At 39.5% G+C, this 20,015-nt stretch overlaps 1 protein-coding gene across 3 annotated transcripts; it reads left to right on the plus strand.

Annotated features, from left to right (window-relative positions):
• The first annotated feature begins 123 nt into the window (after positions 1–123).
• Positions 124–19,514, plus strand: ttc33 (tetratricopeptide repeat domain 33). 3 transcript variants are annotated; one of them, XM_008423625.3, is made up of 5 exons: positions 124–148; positions 680–910; positions 4,799–4,880; positions 11,450–11,581; positions 14,626–19,514. In XM_008423625.3, the coding sequence occupies exons 2-5, from the start codon at positions 681–683 to the stop codon at positions 14,998–15,000; spliced, it is 819 nt and encodes a 272-aa protein (XP_008421847.3). In that variant the 5' UTR covers positions 124–148; position 680; the 3' UTR covers positions 15,001–19,514. The 3 variants fall into 3 exon arrangements, with proteins under 3 accessions (XP_008421847.3, XP_008421849.2, XP_008421848.2); XM_008423627.3 differs by lacking the exon at positions 124–148 and adding an exon at positions 172–308; XM_008423626.2 differs by lacking the exon at positions 124–148 and adding an exon at positions 249–348.
• Positions 19,515–20,015: the final 501 nt, after the last annotated feature.

The following is a 20,015-nucleotide window of genomic DNA, read 5'->3' on the forward strand; positions in this document are numbered from 1 at the left end:
GGTTGCTTTTATTTTGAAATAAGATGGAAATATCTTCCGGGTGATGCTGCATTTACGGGGAAACGAAAAATCACCTTGTTAAGTTCATGGTTCTGACGCATCTATTTAAGGTTTCTTCACGTGAAAGTACCTTCGTACTCAAAATAGAGTAGGGAAAGTTATTTTGTTAAGTTATTTGCAAATAGAAACATGGGAAATAATTATATATTTTTTGATCTTATAAAATGATGGCGAAATGTCTAAGATTCTGGTTGTTCAATGTACATTGAACGCACCATTTAAGGTTAAAAACAATGGCTGACAGCTAGGTATTGCGCATTAGTTTATATATGCGGGACAGCTGTAAATGTATGTGGGTGCATAGCTCCTGTAACTGTTTGAACATCACTCTAGTGGCTCTACTTTCATTAATGCTCAGTCAGAATAAAGTGTTGTTTTGCTAAGCTAATGTCCTTTGTGTCGGAACTATAACATAGCAGCTAGGCTATCAATGCTAACGCTAGCTAAAAGCTTTTTTATATTAGTCCTCACGACATGTTTCACATTGTAATTAAATAAACCAGTATTTACCACTTGAAAACAGTTGAAACACGTTATTCATATCAGCCACCTTGTTGATGGTAACATCAACTTATTAGCTTCTTTACTAGCATTTCAGAATAAAAGCCTTGTCTTTCAGGATGGCCTCATTTGGCTGGAAGAGGAAGATCGGCGAGAAGGTGTCAAAGTCTGTGGTCCAGCAGTTTGAGACTGAAGACGAGCGAACTGAAGGTGATGGTGAGGCGGGTCAGGATGAAGAGGTGGACTGGCTGCACGCCATCAAGCGGAAGAGGGAGATCCTGCTGGAGGACTGTGCCGCAAAGAGCAAGAGGCTGAAGGAGGAGGGGACCCTGTTGGCTGAGGAGGGCAGGTGAGAGCACCTGATGCATTCGCACCCTATCATTGTGGCACCTTACTGACTGCTTTAAAAGCGCCACACAGATAGAAATGTTGATGCAAATCACATGGTGAAATATTGCAATCCTTTAAATGTGTTTTTAAAAAGGTTATGCGTGCACATTTCTGATTGATTGTGTGAGGATGGCCTGAAATACAACCGTAGCAGCCCTCCGTTAAAGTAAAATGAATCAAGAAACATATTTTTAGTTGCATACGTTTTGCTTACCGCCACCAAACAAAAAAAGACAAATTATTAAATGAAAATCTAAATTTGGGCAGAACGGTGTGCTGTTGCCAATTGTCCACGAGGGGGCAGTATTGTACACAGCTAATATGGCTCTTAGTTTACTAACCATAAACTTTAAAAGCAAAGGACATTAAACAGCACGCTGATCAGGCCTGGGGGAGATTTAAAAACCTTTCTGTGAAACTTGGTTCTACCACCTGGTGTCATTATAATATTTGTGTTGCAACAATAATGGGGTTTCTTGGAAAACTGATGGCATTTAAACAAAAATATTAATATTTAATTTTTAATTTATGGCAATAGTTATTCACTTGGTATCTTTGCATTACTTTGGAGGCCCAAGTTCAGAGGCATCTTGATCTTTGTTGTGCCTCTATCATATTATACCCATTGGCCTTTTTCAGTCAAAAAGAACAGTTGCTTTGTACAAACCCTGTTAGTGCAGAGGACGTGATGTTGTGGCCTTCAGTTGCTGCCTGTAATCACGTTTGCCCAGAGAAAGTGGATTTTGCTTGGAAATGATGCTTGGTGCTGCCTAATGGCTGCTTAGAGATTTGAGGTTGTGTCTGTTCGGGGATGTTGGTGACGGTGCATTTTCGTCTCCAGCAACATTGACCTCAGACGGGAGTTTCTTATTACAGAGGTTTGAATGTTTCTGATGTAATCAGGGAGCTCCTTGGGCCTTGCGTCTGGTCTGAGCCTCTGGGAATCTTTCTGTAGATATTTTCATGTGCTTTTACTACCAGTGAATAGTTAATATTTAACTGGATTTGATGTGGGTGTCTTACACCGGCCGTTACTTTTTATTTGTTGAGTGCACCATAACTTACACCCAGAGTGTCAGCTGCTGCACCCTGCTGTGAAAAAGAAACATATTTACAGCCTAATATCCTGCTATTAATGCTTTACGTCAGTTTTTTTTTTTATTATTATTATCATCATTGGACTTTCTCACAGTTTGCCAAAAATCTTTGGCTTTCATCCTGTGATATTTTTATTTGGTATTTCTGACGTCATCCTCAGGTTTTTTGAGTTATATGTTTACTTGTTTTCTGACTTCATCATCATCATCATCAGTAAAAACACAAGACATTCATTGTGGCATAGTATTATAAAGATGTTTTTAAAAGAGTTGTATAAGGCCATTCCTGTTACTTAACAAAAAACACTCAGCAGGGTTGTTGTCTGGGGCAATGAAGGCCACCACTCATCAAAACAAGGTTCGTCAGATAAACATTTTTACATTTGATAGGTGTTATAAAATAAGGATGAGGTGTGGTTGGTTAATCTACACAGCAACTCAAATACGGACCAGTCACCTTGTCTGTAACAGTTTGAGCCTTGCTAGCTGATACTGATGGGTGAGTCAATACCTGCAATACCTGCATATGTTATAATTCTGTATTTTAGTGATTCTGTCTTATTTTAACATTTAATGAATTCAGAAATTAATTTGATCTTTTCAGTATTATATTTGAATGTATTGATTCATTAATATTTATTATACCAACATGTTTTTTTCTGAGTCGGTGATGCCATCGGAGGCCTTCCAGCCTCAAAAACCCGCAGCACATCCCTGAAGATAAATAATCAGATGCGATTTAAAAGCGCGTTGGCAACACTTTTATATATTGAGCAACTAAAGTCGGAAGCAGAGGAATGTTTAAAACATGTTATTGCTGTCAAAGATGTCGTGGCCGTTACTCCCCACGGGGTGTTTTACAAGCGCATATGATTTCCGGTAAGCTTCATAGCGGGGCTTCCTTTGTGATGGAGCTAAAATCAAATCAAATCGTTTAAAACTTCAACGTAGTCCATGCTTCCAGCAGGCAATTGTTTCTCAATCGCCGAGGGTCCAGACGCTTTTACCAAGCTAAGTGGAAGCAAGTATATTACAGATATTATTTATTTATTTTCTTTTTATTCTTTTGAGTGAACCTGCCTCATTTGTTAACAGAAGCAAGCTTTTTAAACGTAAATAATTTTATTTGTACATAACATTTTTTACCTTAACTGTATGTGTTTTATACATTTTGAAGCAATTATTTATTTTTGTAAACACATTTAATGAATTCTAATTTATTAATAAACTTTTTTTTTGTACTCCTTGGCAACTCATAGCTTGCTAATTACAGGCTCAAAATAGCCTTATCTGAAAAGGAGTGATGTCGCCTCCCTCATTCAACTCAATGGGGAAGTTGTGTCCAAATGTCCGACTGGTTTTTGCTTCTATACAAAAGCCAAATTTGGCGATATTCAGGTTGTGAAAGAAACTTTTTAAACTCCTCCAAAACTTTGACACTAGTAACCCTCGTACGACTCATCATGTGAGAGGAGAGCTTCTCTTTTTTTTTTTTTTTTTTGAATTGTTGTGAGTTGAATTGTCACAACTTCCTATTTCTCTACGGTTTTCTGTATTTAGATGAGCTGCAAAGCTCCTGTCTTTTTTTCCCTCAAACTTTTGTTTACATCTGTAAACGAAATGAGAATTAGTGCCTCCTTTCTGAAATCTACTTTTGACTGATAAAAATATCAAATTCATTATGAAAAGCTTTTTTTTTTTGTTCCTTGCCTCATGTGCTACATTGCTTAATTTCCTCCTTTCCTTCATGCAACGAAGGTTTCTGCACTCCCTCCATTTCTAGTTCCTCACTCAGCTCTCTTCCCAATAAATCCACTCGAATGATTTATGAAGATATTGTTTCACCTGATCGATGTTAATTGCCTCATTGTGTGGTCTTAATTGCTTTCAGATTTTTCGGGCCATCCGTCTCGTTTTAAGCGGTGAAAGCTGCTGACACGACAACGAGAAGGCCAAACTAATGACTCCCCCTCAGTCTTTGTTTCCAAACGGGGGAAACAAAGACTGAAGTCAATATTGACCCCGAAGTGACGCTTTTCACAGATTGGACATGTCGATTCGGTGCGGTCGAAAAGCAAACCTGTGCTGTGAAAACGAACGTATGCAAAACGGCTGAAACCCGTGGCGACAGCCGCTTGGATCGGGACTTGTCAATGTGTCTTATAGCCAAATTTATGAAAATCCCGTTTACGTTTTAGTGGTTTTTCTCAAGCGGTCGTCAACCCTGCTGCCTCGCAGACTCTGATTTGCAGCCTGTTTTAAACTGCAGAAACCTGTCTGTTTGTTTAAGCCTTTTCAGCCTTTTGTTACCTCTGCCACTCTGTCAGGCCGATGGACAGGTGTTGCACAACGCAGATTGTTCTGGGAAACGTTTGACCTATTAAAAAAAAGAGTAAAGAAAAAAAAAATCTACTTATGGTTCATTTAAGCAATGAGCTCTTGGAAATCCTTACTTAACTGAAACCAAGACTCAGAAAATAGTAAAAAAAAAAATCTGTGGGGGAAGAGGATCAAATTAAATTGAAGCATGACTCAGATGTGTTTCACAAATGTCTGTTTGCAGAAATGATCAGGGCAAATCTCCTCATTATGTCCACAAAGCAAACTGAGTTTTAGTTGCATAACGTATATAAAATCTTTGAGCTGAGACAGTAAAACAAAGCCGTGCTGATTCAGTTTCAAGCGTCTTATTAGTGTAGGACAGTCATGGTTGTAATCATAGAGATGAGTGTGTGTGTTGTTCTTTTTAGGCACTGGGAGGCCATAAAGAAGTGGGATGAGGCTATTCAGCTGACTCCAGACAGCTCTCCGCTGTACGAAATGAAGTCTCAGGTACATATTTACCAACTTACTGGTTTCTCAGTGATTTCCCTGCTGCTGCATTCGTGAGGGTTTTGTCACGTCCCATTGATAAGCTTTTATGCACTTAAACTAGTGTATATGTCAGAGCTAAACAATGAAGAGTATAATTGGGAAGTGAAAGCTAAATTATTCTTTTTCTTTTTTACAATTGAAAGCCTGAAAATGTGGTTTGCATTTGTATCCAGCTGCCCTGAGTCAATACTGCTTTGAACCAACTTTATCTGTGGCTAAAGCTGCAGGTCTCTGCACATCAAACTCTTGAATGTGCTTCAGTCTAAACCGTTCCACTGCATCTCTGGCTGCATGTTTAGGTTTAGGGCTTCCTGTTGGAAGGAGAACCGTCAACCCCCTGTAAAGTCTTGTGCATTTTCTAGCCAGAATGTTTTTAGCTGCACCTGTTTCCTTATTAACTGTGACCAGCTTCTTTATTCCTGCTGAGGAAAAGCGTCCCCACAGCATAATGCTGCCACCGCCATCTTTAGCCATTCATAGTGTTTTGAAAGTAGATCAGAATTACAAGGTGTTTTTTGTTGTTGTCGTTGCTTTATTTTGTCATATAAAATGTCTTTAAAAAAAAAAAAAAGCAGTGTTAGCAATTCACTTTTTAATGCAGTTCATAAAAATGTCCACAACAGAATGACAATAATAGTGCAGGAATACATTTTGGTATTCCTGCACTATTAGTTTTATTATTAGATCACAAACTGGGAGGAATTCAGGAAAATAAGTTAATTCTTTGTTTTTTTTTTTCCTTTTTTTAAAACCTAGAAATAACAATAAAACTATGGTTCTTTAGCCTTTAAGCAAATACCGTTTTAAAATTGGTATTTCTATACCGTGTTTTTAAAGGGTAGTGTTGCTTTTGTGGCTCTAAAAGGTTGCTATCTTATTTTTTATTTTTTTACAAGTAAAAATCTGAAAACGGGGGCATCCAACTTAATCTGATACCCCTAAATAAAATGCAGTCTGACAAACTGCCTTCCATGGCCATCCATCTTAGTCAGAGGTCAGTTTCTTCCACTTCACAATTATCACTAAATGTTGGTCTTTCGCATAGAATCCAAAGATAAAATGTTGAATCTTTTCGTCGTTATTCGACATGTAAAGAGTCGAGTGGCATGACTGTTCTTGCAAGCCACAGTAAGAGCCACATTTTCTCTCATCATTTGTGAACTATCACCTCTAATCGTCACCAAGCCAGTAGTGAAAACGCTTCTAGAAACTTGTCCATTTTCTGTCATCAGCTGGAGATTGAACCTGATTCTGACACCACTCTGCCAGACCAATCTATACTGAATCCGTTTCCATGTCTTTGCTTCTTTTTCTTCTTCTCCTTCTTCTTCTTCTCTGTCTGTTTTCTGTCTGTGTGTGTTTGTACTTTAGCGTCTATGATTTAATGTCTGGTTTTAATCTTTCGTTCATGTTCAGGAAAAAAAGACAATCATTTCTGAACTCAACAGAACAGTGTTGAAGTTGGAGGATGCAGTCGGGCAAAATGGGCCTCTTCCCGTTATTTATCCATTTACTATAACTAACACAATATAGGCTAACACAATAAACCCTCTCCTTGTAACCATAGTCATTCTCATCACGTTGAGTATTCCATGCCTAATATAATATTATCCATTACAGGAAATTTGAGAAGGAAATCATTAGTGGACCAGGCCTGGAGAAACTCTACCCCAAACAGTTTTTGTGGTGTTGTTTTTTTTCTCAAGCCATGACGAGTTTACACGCACGCACACACACGCACACACGCACGCACACACATGCACACACACCGACCTCAGGTTACTTTGATTGTTTCAGTGTTTCTATGTGTATTGTGCGCAGCGCCGGTTAGTTATTCTACTACTTGATGCTTCTACATCCATAAAACGTAGATAAGCCGACATACCTCAGATCCGCACCGTTGCTCAGATGACGTGTTTGATGATGCTGACGCTCTTCTTATTCTTCTTCTTCTTCCTTTCAATGCTTTGTGTCTGTTTAATGTAATCATTATTGTGCCCAACACAACCGACTTCCTGCACTCTAAAGCTGCCATCATCTGTACAACTTTCACCTCCTTGTCTTATGTGTTTCCATCATACAGTGGAACCCGCCGCTACTTAGTAGCATGAAGTAATTTAGCATCGGAGATAATATAGTTTTGGTGAAATATAACTGGCCTCGTTTGTAGGGCAGCTTGTAGTCACTGGAGTTGACTTGTTGGTTGAGCTAGCTTGCTCCTTTTAAAGAAAATGATGTAGTTGGTGCAGTGGCCCTGTCAAGTATGATTGAGACGCTGTAGTGGGATGTTAAGAAGTCTCCATGAACTCTGTGAACTGAAGCGGCGTTGCAAAGAAGCCGGGGGGACGCAATCCCTCCGGGGTGACAGATACCGACAAGGCCTCACAAAATTTCAGCTCACTGCTGCTAAAGTTTATTTTACAAGCTGCTAAATTATAGGTTGCAGTTAGTTTTTCAAACACATCTTTTGCACTTTGGTTTCATCGTTGTCTCATAAATAACGGCTGTGTAAAATCCGTGTCACGGCCCTGTACACTCGAGAGTGAATTGCTTGGATCAGTGCTGTCAAGATATGTAAAACCTCTGGTTTGAAAGAGGGTGCTTTTTTTTTTTTTCCCCTCAATCAAGAACTGTATGGTTAATATATCACACACAGAAATCTAGCTGGTAAGCTCACACCAGAGTAGCGTTTAAGAGATTGAGGAGGGGGAACGAGTTCACTTCAACAATGATATGTGTGAGCGCGGGTCAGGGGAGATGTAAGTTAACTCCAGGAAGAAATTTAAAGCCCATGACGGTGTTGCTGCTTTGCACACTGCTCCTTATGTTCCTATGGTTAATTGAAAACCTTATAGGCTCTAGGTATGGTGCCATTTGCTTTATATTAGTGGTTTTCAATGTGGGCGGTACCGGCCCCCGGGGGTCATTCAGAGGACGGCAGGGGGCACTGGCGGCAATTTTTACAAAAGGGAGGCGCTGGGATGCCTTTGGGGGGCGTTTGGTCGAAGGTAAACTTTACACCTTATATGCAGGGGCGGATCTAGAAAAATATTTATGGGATGGCAAGAGGGGGGCAGGGATTTTTTTCAGGGGTGGCAGCATATGCCAGTGTGTGTGTGTATATATATATGTATATATATATATAAAACGTCTCATTCTCACGTTTAGCTTACACAGACCTAACATTGGACTTAATTTACTTGTTGCAAAATGTTTTTACTTGCATTGTTCCAAAATGAGCTTCATGTAGCACTGAGAATTAAATATAGTTTCTTAATATAGCATAGTTAATTATTTTTATGTCTTTCATACTCCTGCTAATTGATATGTATTACTGGATTGGACAGCGCCTATTAGTCGCTATGTGATTCATTGAGTTATGTCCAGAAAACCATTTTATCCCAATGCAGGACAAGGAGAAATCTGTCACAAAAATATTCGTACCGCCATCATTTGTCATCAGATATATCCATTAAATACAACTTAAAATAAAGAGGAGAAAACTGATGTTTGATCAATTCTCTGTGATACAAATCTATAAACAATTTTGTTTCTGTTAGTTCTGTCAAGATGCAAGAAGGATCAAATTTCTCTTATATTGGTCAATCGTTTTATTTTAAATATGCTGCAGGAGTCGTAGTTTGATGATTAGTTCAGTTTTTGTCGCTTGTTTAACTTTTAGGAATTGCAGCGGCCGCAGACAGTGCGCCACAATAAAGGTACAATAAAGCTGATAAACAGGTGAAGAACCAAACACCACTTAGTAGCGAGAAAATTCTGGCTTTTCTCGCTGTGTGTGTCAACTTTACGTGGACCCGTTGCCACGGCAACCGACAGACAACTGCTCAATGAGCAGATGGAGCAGAGATTACCGATCAGGGGAATCAACACCAAAAAAACAAACATTTCCCACACAAAAAAGTAGCAAAAACACTAAAACATAACATTCAGTCTGTTACATTATGCTGTCAGGCTTGATGTCTATATTGTGATTATTAATAAGTTTTCGCCTGAGCACAGCGGTGGTTGATTAGCTGATTTAAACAGCTGCTCTACTGATGACTTGGTGGGCGGGTTGACCTGTTTTAGTGCTAATTGAACCAAAACACACCGAACTGCGCAGCACATGTTAAGGTTATCAAAGTCAGTAGCAGGCTAGCAACAGTTAGGCTAGCATACCTGACCCACTGCTCACTTGTTCAATGTTTTCTTGAAGTTAAAACGTTTTCCTCACCTGTTAAATCTGAAGCACTTGTTATCTAATTCATAGGGTTGAATTAACCGCTAAATATTGCGTCCATTTTCAGATTCTTTGCATGACTGTGGTATTTCCTGACCACCCATAATGTTGACTCAATGGACAGCAATGGCGCATGTGTGGAGCACGATAAGTCACGTAATGTCCAGTCCAGTCATTTATATCCATCCATATCAATGCTGCTGCCTCGCGCTCTGTCCTTCTCTCGCACTTCCCGCTACTCAGCAGTAGGTGTCAGGTTACATTGTGTTGCATTCAATGTTGTCGGAAAAAGAGATTTGTGCGCTTAATGTCCTTTTTCCCATAACTATTTATTGAATTCATAGTCGCCAGCTGGGGTGGCAACAGGGGTGGCAAGGCTCTCATTTGGGGTGGCAACTGCCACCCCAGTAAATCCACCCCTGCTTATATGCACAATAATACCAGTTTATTATTATTCGTTATTACCACTTAATAACGAAACTGAATATTTATCCCTTCCTATTGTGGCAGGAGGAGAAAATTCACCTGACTGACGCCTAAAATTTTAAATCACATATTGATTTATGCTATATTTTATCGCAGATTGTAAAATGGAGCATGCTTTTAAAATACTTATGAATAAATTTCTCAGGAAAGAAAAAACAAACAAAGTTTATTTATTAGATGTTAACATCCAAAATGCTTAGCACAGACAAATGTGTGGATGTGCCATAACTTTCTCCAGCTGAACAGAAACTAAATTTAAGTTATTATTTTTGGACCTGACGAGAAGCGGTCTAGAGTCGATGCTTCAGTTATTACAGCTGGAAACCAGTGATCAGAAATCTGAGTGTGGTGATGGACACTGACCTGAACCTTCAGAGGCACATAAAGACAGTTACAAAGTCGGCCTTCTATCACCTGAAGAACATTTTCAGGATTAGAGAACTGATGTGGCATTAGTTGCATTGATTATTGCAACAGTGTCTTCACAGGTCTACCTAAAAAAAAATTAATCCTCCAGCTGCAGCTGATCCAGAACGCAGCTGCTGTCGTTCTGACTAAAACCAGGAAGTTGGAGAACATCACACTGGTTCTAAAGTCCCTACACCGGCCCCCTGAAGCTCAGAGAATAGACTGACTTCAAAATACTGTTGTTAGTTTATAAACCACTGAACAGTTTAGCACCACAATACATTAAATATCTGTTGTTGTCGTATCAACCTTCCAGACCCCTCAGATCTTCTGTTTCTGGTTCTGCTCTGCATCCCCAGAAGAATAACCAAAGGAAGAGAAGCAGCATTAGGTTTCTATGCACCACAAATCTGGAACAAACTTCCAGAAAACTGTAAAACAGCTGAAGCACTTAGTGACTTTAAATCAATGTTAAAAACCCATCTGTTTAGAATTGCTACGACCAACATTTTGATGCGTAATAACGGAAAAATGTAATGTTTTGATTGTTGATTTTTATGTCTTTATGATGTAAAACCCTTTGAACTGCCATGATACTGAAATGTGCTGTACAAATAAAAAAGTACTGTTTACTTTATTAAATGTAGCAGTTTGAAGGGATGCATATGATGCTTCAATGTTTGCTGGTCAATTGATTGTAAATCTCTGCAGTCAGTAAATGCCCCATACTCGGTGCCACTAAGTCGGCCCGACAACAACACTCTTTTGTGTAGATGACGTTGCTGAGTCAGCTATTTTCAGTATCAGTTAAGCGTTCAGATTTTCCCTCAGAGGAAGAGCACAGTGAAAGGAAAACAGTTTTCTACGACAGACATCTCTGCGCATCTCAGGCTGTGAGAGCGAGAGAAAGCAGTGCTTCTCAGCAGAGAGGCTGATTTTTATTACTTTTCTTTTTACTACAGAGTTACTTTGTTTTCTCCTTTAGAGCTTTCAACTTCTGGCTGTAATAAAACATGCTAGATTTGGAAATATTGGCAGCCTGTGGAAAACCTCGCCGCCAGCCTTCGTAAACGCTTGCCATGCTAAAATAAGACCTGAAAAACAATCTCAAATGCCATCTCACGCCTAATCGTTTTCGCTTGTCTTGTGATTTTCGCGCTGTTTGTAATATAAACAATCAATGATCCTTTCAGAGGTTAAGACGTAAAAATGTTTCAGCATTTAATCGACACCTCAAAGTAAAATCTCCTGCAACTAGACGCCATCAGAGTTTTGGTGTCTTGTCCTACGTGTGGATCCGTATTTTCTCGATGACATTGCATCTTACAGAAATGTGAATGCAGTCTTTTTTTTTCTTCTTTTTTTTTTTTTCCCATGCGTGTTTCCTCTGCAGGTGCTGACCATCCTGCATGAAGTGTTTCCTGCTGTGAAGGCTGCAGAGATGGCCGTGAAGTTCAGGCCGCTGTGGTGGGAGGGCTGGCAGACTCTGGGCCGGGCACAGCTCAACCTGGGAGAGGTGGACCTGGTGAGTAACGATGGTCCCTTCAGAGGGTGAACGGTTTGGTTTAAGAAAGTAACAACTGATGCACCTTTTTTAATCACTTCTGCCAAGTGAATATCTAGAAATGTTAAGATTTACAGTAGGAGCTATGTTTTAAATTGAGAAACATTAGCTAAAAAAACTTTTATTTGTTCAAACTTGATTTTTTTTTTATTATTTTTTTATTAACTAGCTTCCAGGCTTCCAAGAAATTATGTTTTGTGATAAGGATCTTGGAAATTGTAAAGGAATACGACTTCATTCAGGCATGCAAGTTGTTTTATAAGTCGCAGCTTTCGGGGAAATTTCTTTGCCGCATTAAACAAAAGCATTTGTATTTCATAGCTTTAGGCCTTTTCCCTGTTGTAACACACCAGTACGGATCTGAATTACACCCAACCAGTTCATGATCTGGGTTGAAATGTTCATTTGGTCCGCAGTTAACCTCTTATTTTGTTATCTTGAACTCATCAACGTCCGGTTTCTGAAAAGCTGCAGGTTTCCTCTGCGTTTGAAGCACTTCGGAAAAGTCTGGAATGTATTTTCCAAAGGTTTCACAAAGCTTGAAGAAGGAAAATATCCAGTTCAAGACTTCATTCCGTCCATTATTCTGTCCATTAAACCATCCACCTCAGTATTTGCCGATTCCATATTTGTGTATGTTTTGCCAATATCTGAAATTTGTGTTTATATTGAAAAAAGAACTTTGAGATCAAAACCGGTGTTGGATGGTACTCTGTAACACATTAAATACATCTATTTCCTAGTTTGTTTGTTTTTTGTAAGCTTCCATCCTCTGATCTGATGCTCTTCATATGAAGCGCACCCAGGTGCCTGCGGCCGAGACGATTGACTAAATTGCCTCGGAACACGCCGTGACTTGCGTTTGTGAAACCTGTGGATCACAGCGACTTTATTGCTACCCTCCCGGCAGCCGAGCGCCTCGGTTTAAGACAAAAAAAAAAAAATCCCCTTCAGGTTATTTTCGCTCATGCATGCCTTGGAGCAGGAGATCTGTCCGACAGCCAGGAAAACAATGGGAAGTGTTGAAAGTTACTTAGGCTCAAACAAAACTAAATATAGACACACCTCCTCGCATAATGAAGCCCTTTTGGTATGACAGAACAAATGTCTAATTTTAGAACAACTTGTTCTGTCGCGTTTTAGAACATTGGGTGTACCAACATGTTCAGGCTGCGCCTGTTTGGCAATTCAGATGATCTTGTTTTTTTCTTTTGTTTTTTTTAATTAATTTTTTTTTTACTTTAATTGACTGTTCTGTTCTTGCTTTTACTTTCCAGTAAACTCAATTAAGGGTAAAGAAACTACGCAAAAAAAATAAAACAACATGTCAACAAAATGTTGGCACTCATGGTCTCTGAATATTCAGGATTAAATTTATTGACCTGTTTTTTTGTTGTTGTTTTTTTTCCAAAAAAATATTTTTAATTGCAACCTACAATTAAACCTAATCCTTCCCTCTGCTGTACTCTGGTGTGCTAACCTGCTAGATACGTTCCCCCTTAACAACAGTTACTATGGCAGTGTGAAAAATAATTTTTGCACATCAGTTTGAGTTATAACATCCACGTTCATACATTTGAAGAATTTATTCCTGCAAATTCTGCAGCTTTAATTTCTCTGTTCATTTCTGTTTCACATCGATTTGAGTTTCAGGAGTTTTACTTTGGTAAAATAAAAAGCTGTGAAGCCGAGTAAATCGGTGTGTTCCCCGATGTCGGACTTGATTCGATCCTTTGCTTTGACGAAGCTTTGTGGAGGGTGGGAGTGACTGTGAGGAGCTACTTCTACTTGACCACAGCAAACTTATTTAATTAAAGCTTTGTGTTTTAAATGGGGATCTCTAATAAGATGATTAGCAGCCCCAGTGTCATCTTGCATATGTATATTTAGTGCTTCATCTCATTCTGAGATGACACACGGAAACTCAAATATCCAATATGTTTCCAGCCATTGAAAGCATAATATCTAATCACTTGAGAAAACTCAAACTCAACTGTTTTTACTCATAATGAGATATTTAAAAATTAAAGAAAGTAAGAAAGTATTTGAAAGGCAGCTGTATTTGCTATATCCAGACATGAATGCTGTAAATTTTGTCTGTGAAAGAGCAAGACCTTTATCAGATAGCAGGAAACCTTGAACTGTTGTGTTTTATTATTTTGAGCCTTTAGCCTGTCTGTCATGAGACAAATTGGATTCAAAGATGTTTGCAGTGTTTTAGAAATCAAAGAGTAAAATGTAAGGTCCTAAATTCTCCTTGAGGCTTCTGAAATATCTGTAACATTTGATGCCGACTCCAGTTTAATATGTGAATGACGGATTGTCTTTACTGTTCTTTTAAGAATAGGAAAGTCTATCTGAAAAGAAAATACTGTGCTTATTAATGAACAGCTACACGTAAATATGTCAGATGGCTAATTTTCAGCTTTTGTCTTCTGTAAAATGATTAAAAATGCTAACATATATGTTCTTTTAATCTTCATTTTAAGTCCAAAAATGTATCCCAAAACTTTCCTTCAGCCTTCTCGGAGCTCAGTCAGAGCCTTAAGGAGCTAAACTCTGCTGAGTTTCACCTTATTTTCCAGCCCCTTTGCTTTTGGAGATGCTCGACAGGCCTCTGATATTTGTCAGAGTTGATTTGTAAGATCATCAGTCAACTTTATTGGCGTGTCGGATGAAATCGATTTGACCGTTTCGTGGGGATCAAATGGTCATTCGTCAAGGCAGGCGCCTGGTTGTGTGAACGACTAGAGACGCTTGTGATTTTGTTTCAACGCAGTCTTCCAGTCGCGACTCGGCAAAGAGATATTGATCTAGCTTCATAACAAACTACAGCTGTCAAGGGTAAGAAGGTTAGAATCGTAATCCCAGACATGCTGCATGTTTCTCTTATGTGAACACACATCTCAAAGACTTCCACCTCATTTCCTGAACGATTTCCCCTCGCATTTCACATTTTCCACTGCTTCCTCAAAACCTTCCTCCTATCGGCGCTCTCTCCTCAGGCTGTGAGGTCCTTCCAGATCGCCATCCACCTGTGTCCCTCCGAGCGCAGCCTGTGGCAGGACGACCTGAAATGGGCTTGGACCTTACAGAAGCAGCAGCTGGCCACCAAGGAGAAGATCAGACGGGAGGAGGAGACCAGAAAGCAGATCCTCAATGCCCCCGAGCTGGAGCAGGACTACGACTTCGAGTCCGATGAAGTGCTAGCAGCCTGCGTGGCGGTCGCTGACAGGCAGACGCAGTACGAGGAGCTGAGGAGGACCACGGTGGTGATAGACGCTGAGGGGAACGTACGAAACGTCGTGAGCGGGGAAGAGGGATCGCAGGGTACGGACACTCCAGCAAGCGAGCAGTTAGTTAAAGCGAGAGGACTCTGAACTGCTCTCACATTGAACTGATTATCCCGTGCAAAGCGTAAACGTAATATTAGACACAAAGATCACAGAAGACCTAGTTGTTGCAACTCTTTATATTTAACTATCCCACCTCTTTACCATCAATTATAGTTAAACGTGAACGTTAAGTTTTTATATCTGTTGTGACTCACAGGGCTGGAAACGAACGTGGAAAGATCAGCCTGGGGAGTCACGTGTCAGTCAGTGAAAGTCGGTTCAGTGTTCAGCTAGAGGCCACTGCTCCCATTCATGCAGAATGGATCCAGATGCTCAAGTATTCGGTGCCTTGGTAAAGTTTTCATACCCCTTAATGCGTCTCACAATTTGTCACATTACAACAACAGACCTGTTAATGTATTTGATATAGCGGACCAGGACAAAGCATCAGCGAAAGGAAATTTATCTGTTTTTCAACGTTTCCACAATTAAAAATGTGAAACGTGTGGCATGCATTTGCATTCAGCTCACCTTGTTGCCAATCTTTTAGGCTGTATGTCTACCAGATTTGAGCTTATGATCTTGTTTTTTTTTCAGGGTTTTAGATCCCTGGTAGAGAAACAGATGTTCCTTTGACAGATTACCCCACCTTTCTTGTGAATCTCTGCTGCTCCTCCAGAGTTACCAAAGGTCTCTTCTGCTTCTCTGTGATTATAGTTCTCCTTGCCCCGTTAGTTAATACAGGCAGCACATATCATGTTAGCTTAAACAGTAAAACGTTCAAACCTTGAGATTTTTTATAATAAACCAACTTCACTTCTGTTATGAAGTGAAGTTGGTTCTGTTATGTTCCTTGGTTATCGTGATGTTTTGGGATCACTAGTGTTTGTCCTAGAACGGCTAGAATGTGTTTACTAGAGAAGGGTTAAAGCAAATGGTTGCACTAAAGTTCACATTCTTATCTGTGAAAGTAATTTTAAACCTCGTACTGTTTTCCTTCCACTTCCATATCACATAAAATTCCAGAAAAATACATTGAAGTTTCTGGTTTTAATGTGACAAAATGTGTAAAGATTCAGTGGGTACAATTACCTTCGCAAGGCACTGCAGTTATAAAAGACAACCAGTTTGTTTTATTTTGAAATTGGTTATTATTGTGGTGTGTTTCGTTACTTAGACGTGTTTTATCTACTTTCACACACAGTAAAAGTTTATTTTTTATTTTTTATTTTTTACTAATCTGAATGCAAACAGTAATAATTTTCTGTATGAAATTGTCAGCTTTTTGATGTGCTTCTAAATGGAAATGATTGTCATTGTGAGCACATGCTAGGCTGTTCCTTTCTATTTCACGTGTCATCAAGTGAACAAATTAAGTTTTAACATTAAACCAATCCTTTAATATTTTAAGAGATTTTGTAGTTTTTCTTTCACAGCTTTGCACAGTTTCTACAAAATGTAATTTACCCTTTCATTGCTTTTTCCTATCAATCATAATAAAAAACACAGATTTCTACCAAATGACAACAGATACGCAACACAAATATGTGATTGAATACATAATCACTCCCTTCAAAGTGAATGACCTAATTCAACAGAGGCCCAGCTAATTGGTGCTAGCAATCGTAAGTCGGGGTGAAACTGAGCAATGAGAGAGCGACGGCTTTGGAGAACATTTATTTTCCAGCAAGACGGCGACCCAAAAAATCCAGCTAAAACTACACAGAAGACAATAAGATGGACGATCTGGAGTGGCCAAATCAAAGCCCAGACCACAAACTGATAGAGAATGTTGTTGCAGAACTTGAAAAGGTTCTGCAACAACTTTTTTTTTTTTGTCGAGCAAAAAAATAAAAACACCAACAAATTTTGTTGATCTTGATTGATTCGCAAAAAACAACAAACGGTAAAACATCCAAGTACTTTCATCAAATCTGGATTTGGAAAACGCAGTAATGTGTAAACCTAATTAAATATGATGAATTGAGATTGGGAAACGAATTCATATTTTTTGACAAATAACACCCAAATACAGCACACACCCAAAAAAAAAAGAAAAAAAAGATGAATAACAACCTTCAAAGTTTTGCTCCACACTTTGGGTTCAGGTCATTTCAGAAACGGGGGCTCAGAAAGGGGAAAAAAAAAAGTCAACAAAAAGCTCAATATTCACTGACACAATCTTGATCAGTGAAGACATTCCTGCAGCGTGTGTGTCTGTTGACTTGCGCGGTTCAGTCAGACTAATCCAACACGCGTCCCACAGGGCCGAGGTCAACTGAAAGAAGACGCCACATGACAGATAGCAGGTTCGCTTTCTTCTCCGTGTTGTTTTTGCCGAGCACGGATGTTGAGGTCTGAGTCAGCCAGTCGAGCATTTAAAGGCATAGTGTGATGGATGATAGATATCCCTGTTGATTAACGGTAATAAACTCCTCTCCTGCTCCTCTTTGCGGTGATTCCACTCTTCCATCTGATAATGAGCATAAATAATTCAAGTCGTTTTCAGCGCTCGTCAGATGGGACTCGTTTTACTTTCCGCTTGTCTTTTGGGGGAGTTTAGGAGTGGCTCGGCTTTTTCAGACTTTTTTCACGCAAATGAGAGGGAAGGCTTTCTGGACCGTTGACACCCGAGGATGTTTCATCAAACCGACAAGTCAGCTGATGAGCAGTTTGGCATTTCATGCAAAACGGATCAGCCTGTTGACAATTTTGAAGCTTTTTGTCTCCCCTTTTCAGAGTGAAAAACAAGCACGTTAAATTTCAAATGATACTTTACAGGGTTTGTAGATGTGATGTTTTGCAATATACAACCTTGTTTTGTTTTTATGACGTTAGAAAGTGAAGGAAGTCTCAAGTATTCAGACATTTGAGCTATTCGCAGGCGGCCGTGACCCCTGACCCCCGTGAACGGCTGGGGGCCACTGTATGATGCATGTCAATTACAAGTCAACAAAAAACATTACATTTTGTCAAATCCCATCATCAAAATCATCAGGCGAATAAAGCAGTAAGTTCCGGTTATTGTGAATCAAAGGGGGCGTTGTAGCCCTGATTTAAAGGAACTCAGGGTTTTGGCTGTTTTGCAGTTTTCTAGAAGTTTGTTCCAGATTGGTGGAGCATAAAAACGGAATGCTTTGTGGTTCTCCAATGTCTGTTCTCTGAGCTACAGGGAGGCAGTGTAAGTATTTTAGTAATGGGTTGATGTGTTCTATCTTCCTAGTGTCAGTGAGAACGTAAATAGCAGCATTCTGGATCAGCGGCAGCTGGAGGATTAATTTTTTTTTAGGCAGACCTGTGAAGATACAGTTGCAGGAATCGATACACCTAAAGACAAACTTATTGGTGAGTTTCTCTACATTTTGCTGGGATATTAGTCCTTTAATCCTGCAAATGTTCTCCAGGTAATAAAAGGCCGTCTTTGTAATTGTCTTTATGTGTCACGAGATGCACAGACTTTGTTAGTTGAACCACAGAAATATCCTTTACTTTAGCTCCAGCTGTCTCCCATCAACTCGGACTAGCTTTCCTCTCCCCGCTGTGGAGAAACCTCCCCACAGCATGATACTCCCACTACTGTGTCTCACAGTATCGATGGTGAATTTATTGTAATTTAAAATGTTCCTCCACTTAGTCTTTTGCATGTAGGTCAGAAATGGTGTCATCCGACCCAAACGCATTCTTCCATAGATTAGCCGTGCCCACCTGTGTTTCTAATCTAGGCTCAGTCTATAACGGCTCCCATCTTCCCATTCTTCTTTGATGTGGATGATCTGAATTTGTGCGTTTGCTCGGATTGACAGAATTACTGCGAAAGCACAACAAACAGGCAGAAATGGGATGTTTCTTTTACACTGGGACTAGATCCATAGCTGTTGTAGCAAATTCCCAATGATATAAAGAATAAATTATAATGTAAAAGGAAAAAAAGAAATCACCAAAAATATCTTTGTCGTAAAATTACTCCTAATTACGTTGTAGGTGCAGCTGTTATTTTAGGATCTTGTAGTGAGATAAGTGGCGCCATGCTGCATGTAATAAGGATTTGTCATCTGTATTCGTGGTCTGCATATGTCTCCGTGTGCACATGTGTGTTCATGTGTGAGAAGAGTGGTGAGAATGTCCTAGTTGAAATGTGTGAGTGGATGTCTCAAGAGCACTAAAATTATTTGAGCTAAAATTGTTTGAGCTACTTGTTAGTGAAGCTTCAGGATGCAGACAGTCTGTGATGGAAGACGGTACAGACTTCCTACGTGGTCTGGAAAAATCTGGTGTTGAAGTCTCTTCCAGTTTGGAAAAATATTTGTCTTTCCAGACTTTGTTCCCCTGCTCCATTGTCAAGATGGTGTTTTCTTCATTTTCTTGCTTCCTTCCTCGTGTCCTTCTTGTACATATTATTCCTTGTCGCGCCTTTTTCTTCTGCCTTGTAACATCCCTTTCTCTCATACAATGTATCTATGCTTAATTTTGTCTTTCCTTTGATGTCTTGTAATCCAATTTCAATTGCCTTGTGTATGAACGGTGTTAAATAAACAAACTTGCTGTGTCTTGCTTTCTTACCTTTTTCCTTTCATTGCCGTTCTTTGTGTCTTCCTTGTTCCCCATCAGTCTCCCATTCTCTCTACCATGAAGCCTGCCTTGTAGGAACCCTTGAGAGTAATAATTTTGAAAACACAGAGCAAAATAAAGAGAGAGAGATGCATTCAAAACCCAGATAGGCCAAACATCCAGCAATCCCTGCTGGGAAGGCAGAAGACCTGATGATGAGTCAAACAGAGTGAATCAGATTTAGAAAAGAGAACATGTAACATGTGGGTGTGAAAATGCGGAAGGTAAAATCTAAAAGAAGAGGTTTTAAAAGGCAACATGCTCTTAAAGAACCCCCACATGTGGAGAGTAAATGAACAAAGATGTTAAAAGCAGCTCAGAACACTTTGTGAATAATCAAATACAAGATTCCCCACTTAACATAAACCAAGATGTTAAAGATGAGGCGTTTTGTGAGTACATGACTGATTGTACCAGGGAAGTCTATATGAACAGAAGAAACCTGAGCTCTC

This window comes from Poecilia reticulata, chromosome 12 (genome assembly GCF_904066995.2).
Source record: "Poecilia reticulata chromosome 12, P_reticulata-male-v2, whole genome shotgun sequence".
In the NCBI taxonomy this organism is placed as follows: domain Eukaryota; kingdom Metazoa; phylum Chordata; class Actinopteri; order Cyprinodontiformes; family Poeciliidae; genus Poecilia; species Poecilia reticulata.

What these genes read in the sequence shown, in the direction of transcription:
- ttc33 (XM_008423626.2), top strand. An exon ending in CTGTTGGCTGAGGAGGGCAG is followed by an intron (nt 911 to 4,798) that starts GTGAGAGCACCT and finishes TGTTCTTTTTAG; the next exon opens with GCACTGGGAGGCCATAAAGA. An exon ending in TGTACGAAATGAAGTCTCAG is followed by an intron (nt 4,881 to 11,449) that starts GTACATATTTAC and finishes TTTCCTCTGCAG; the next exon opens with GTGCTGACCATCCTGCATGA.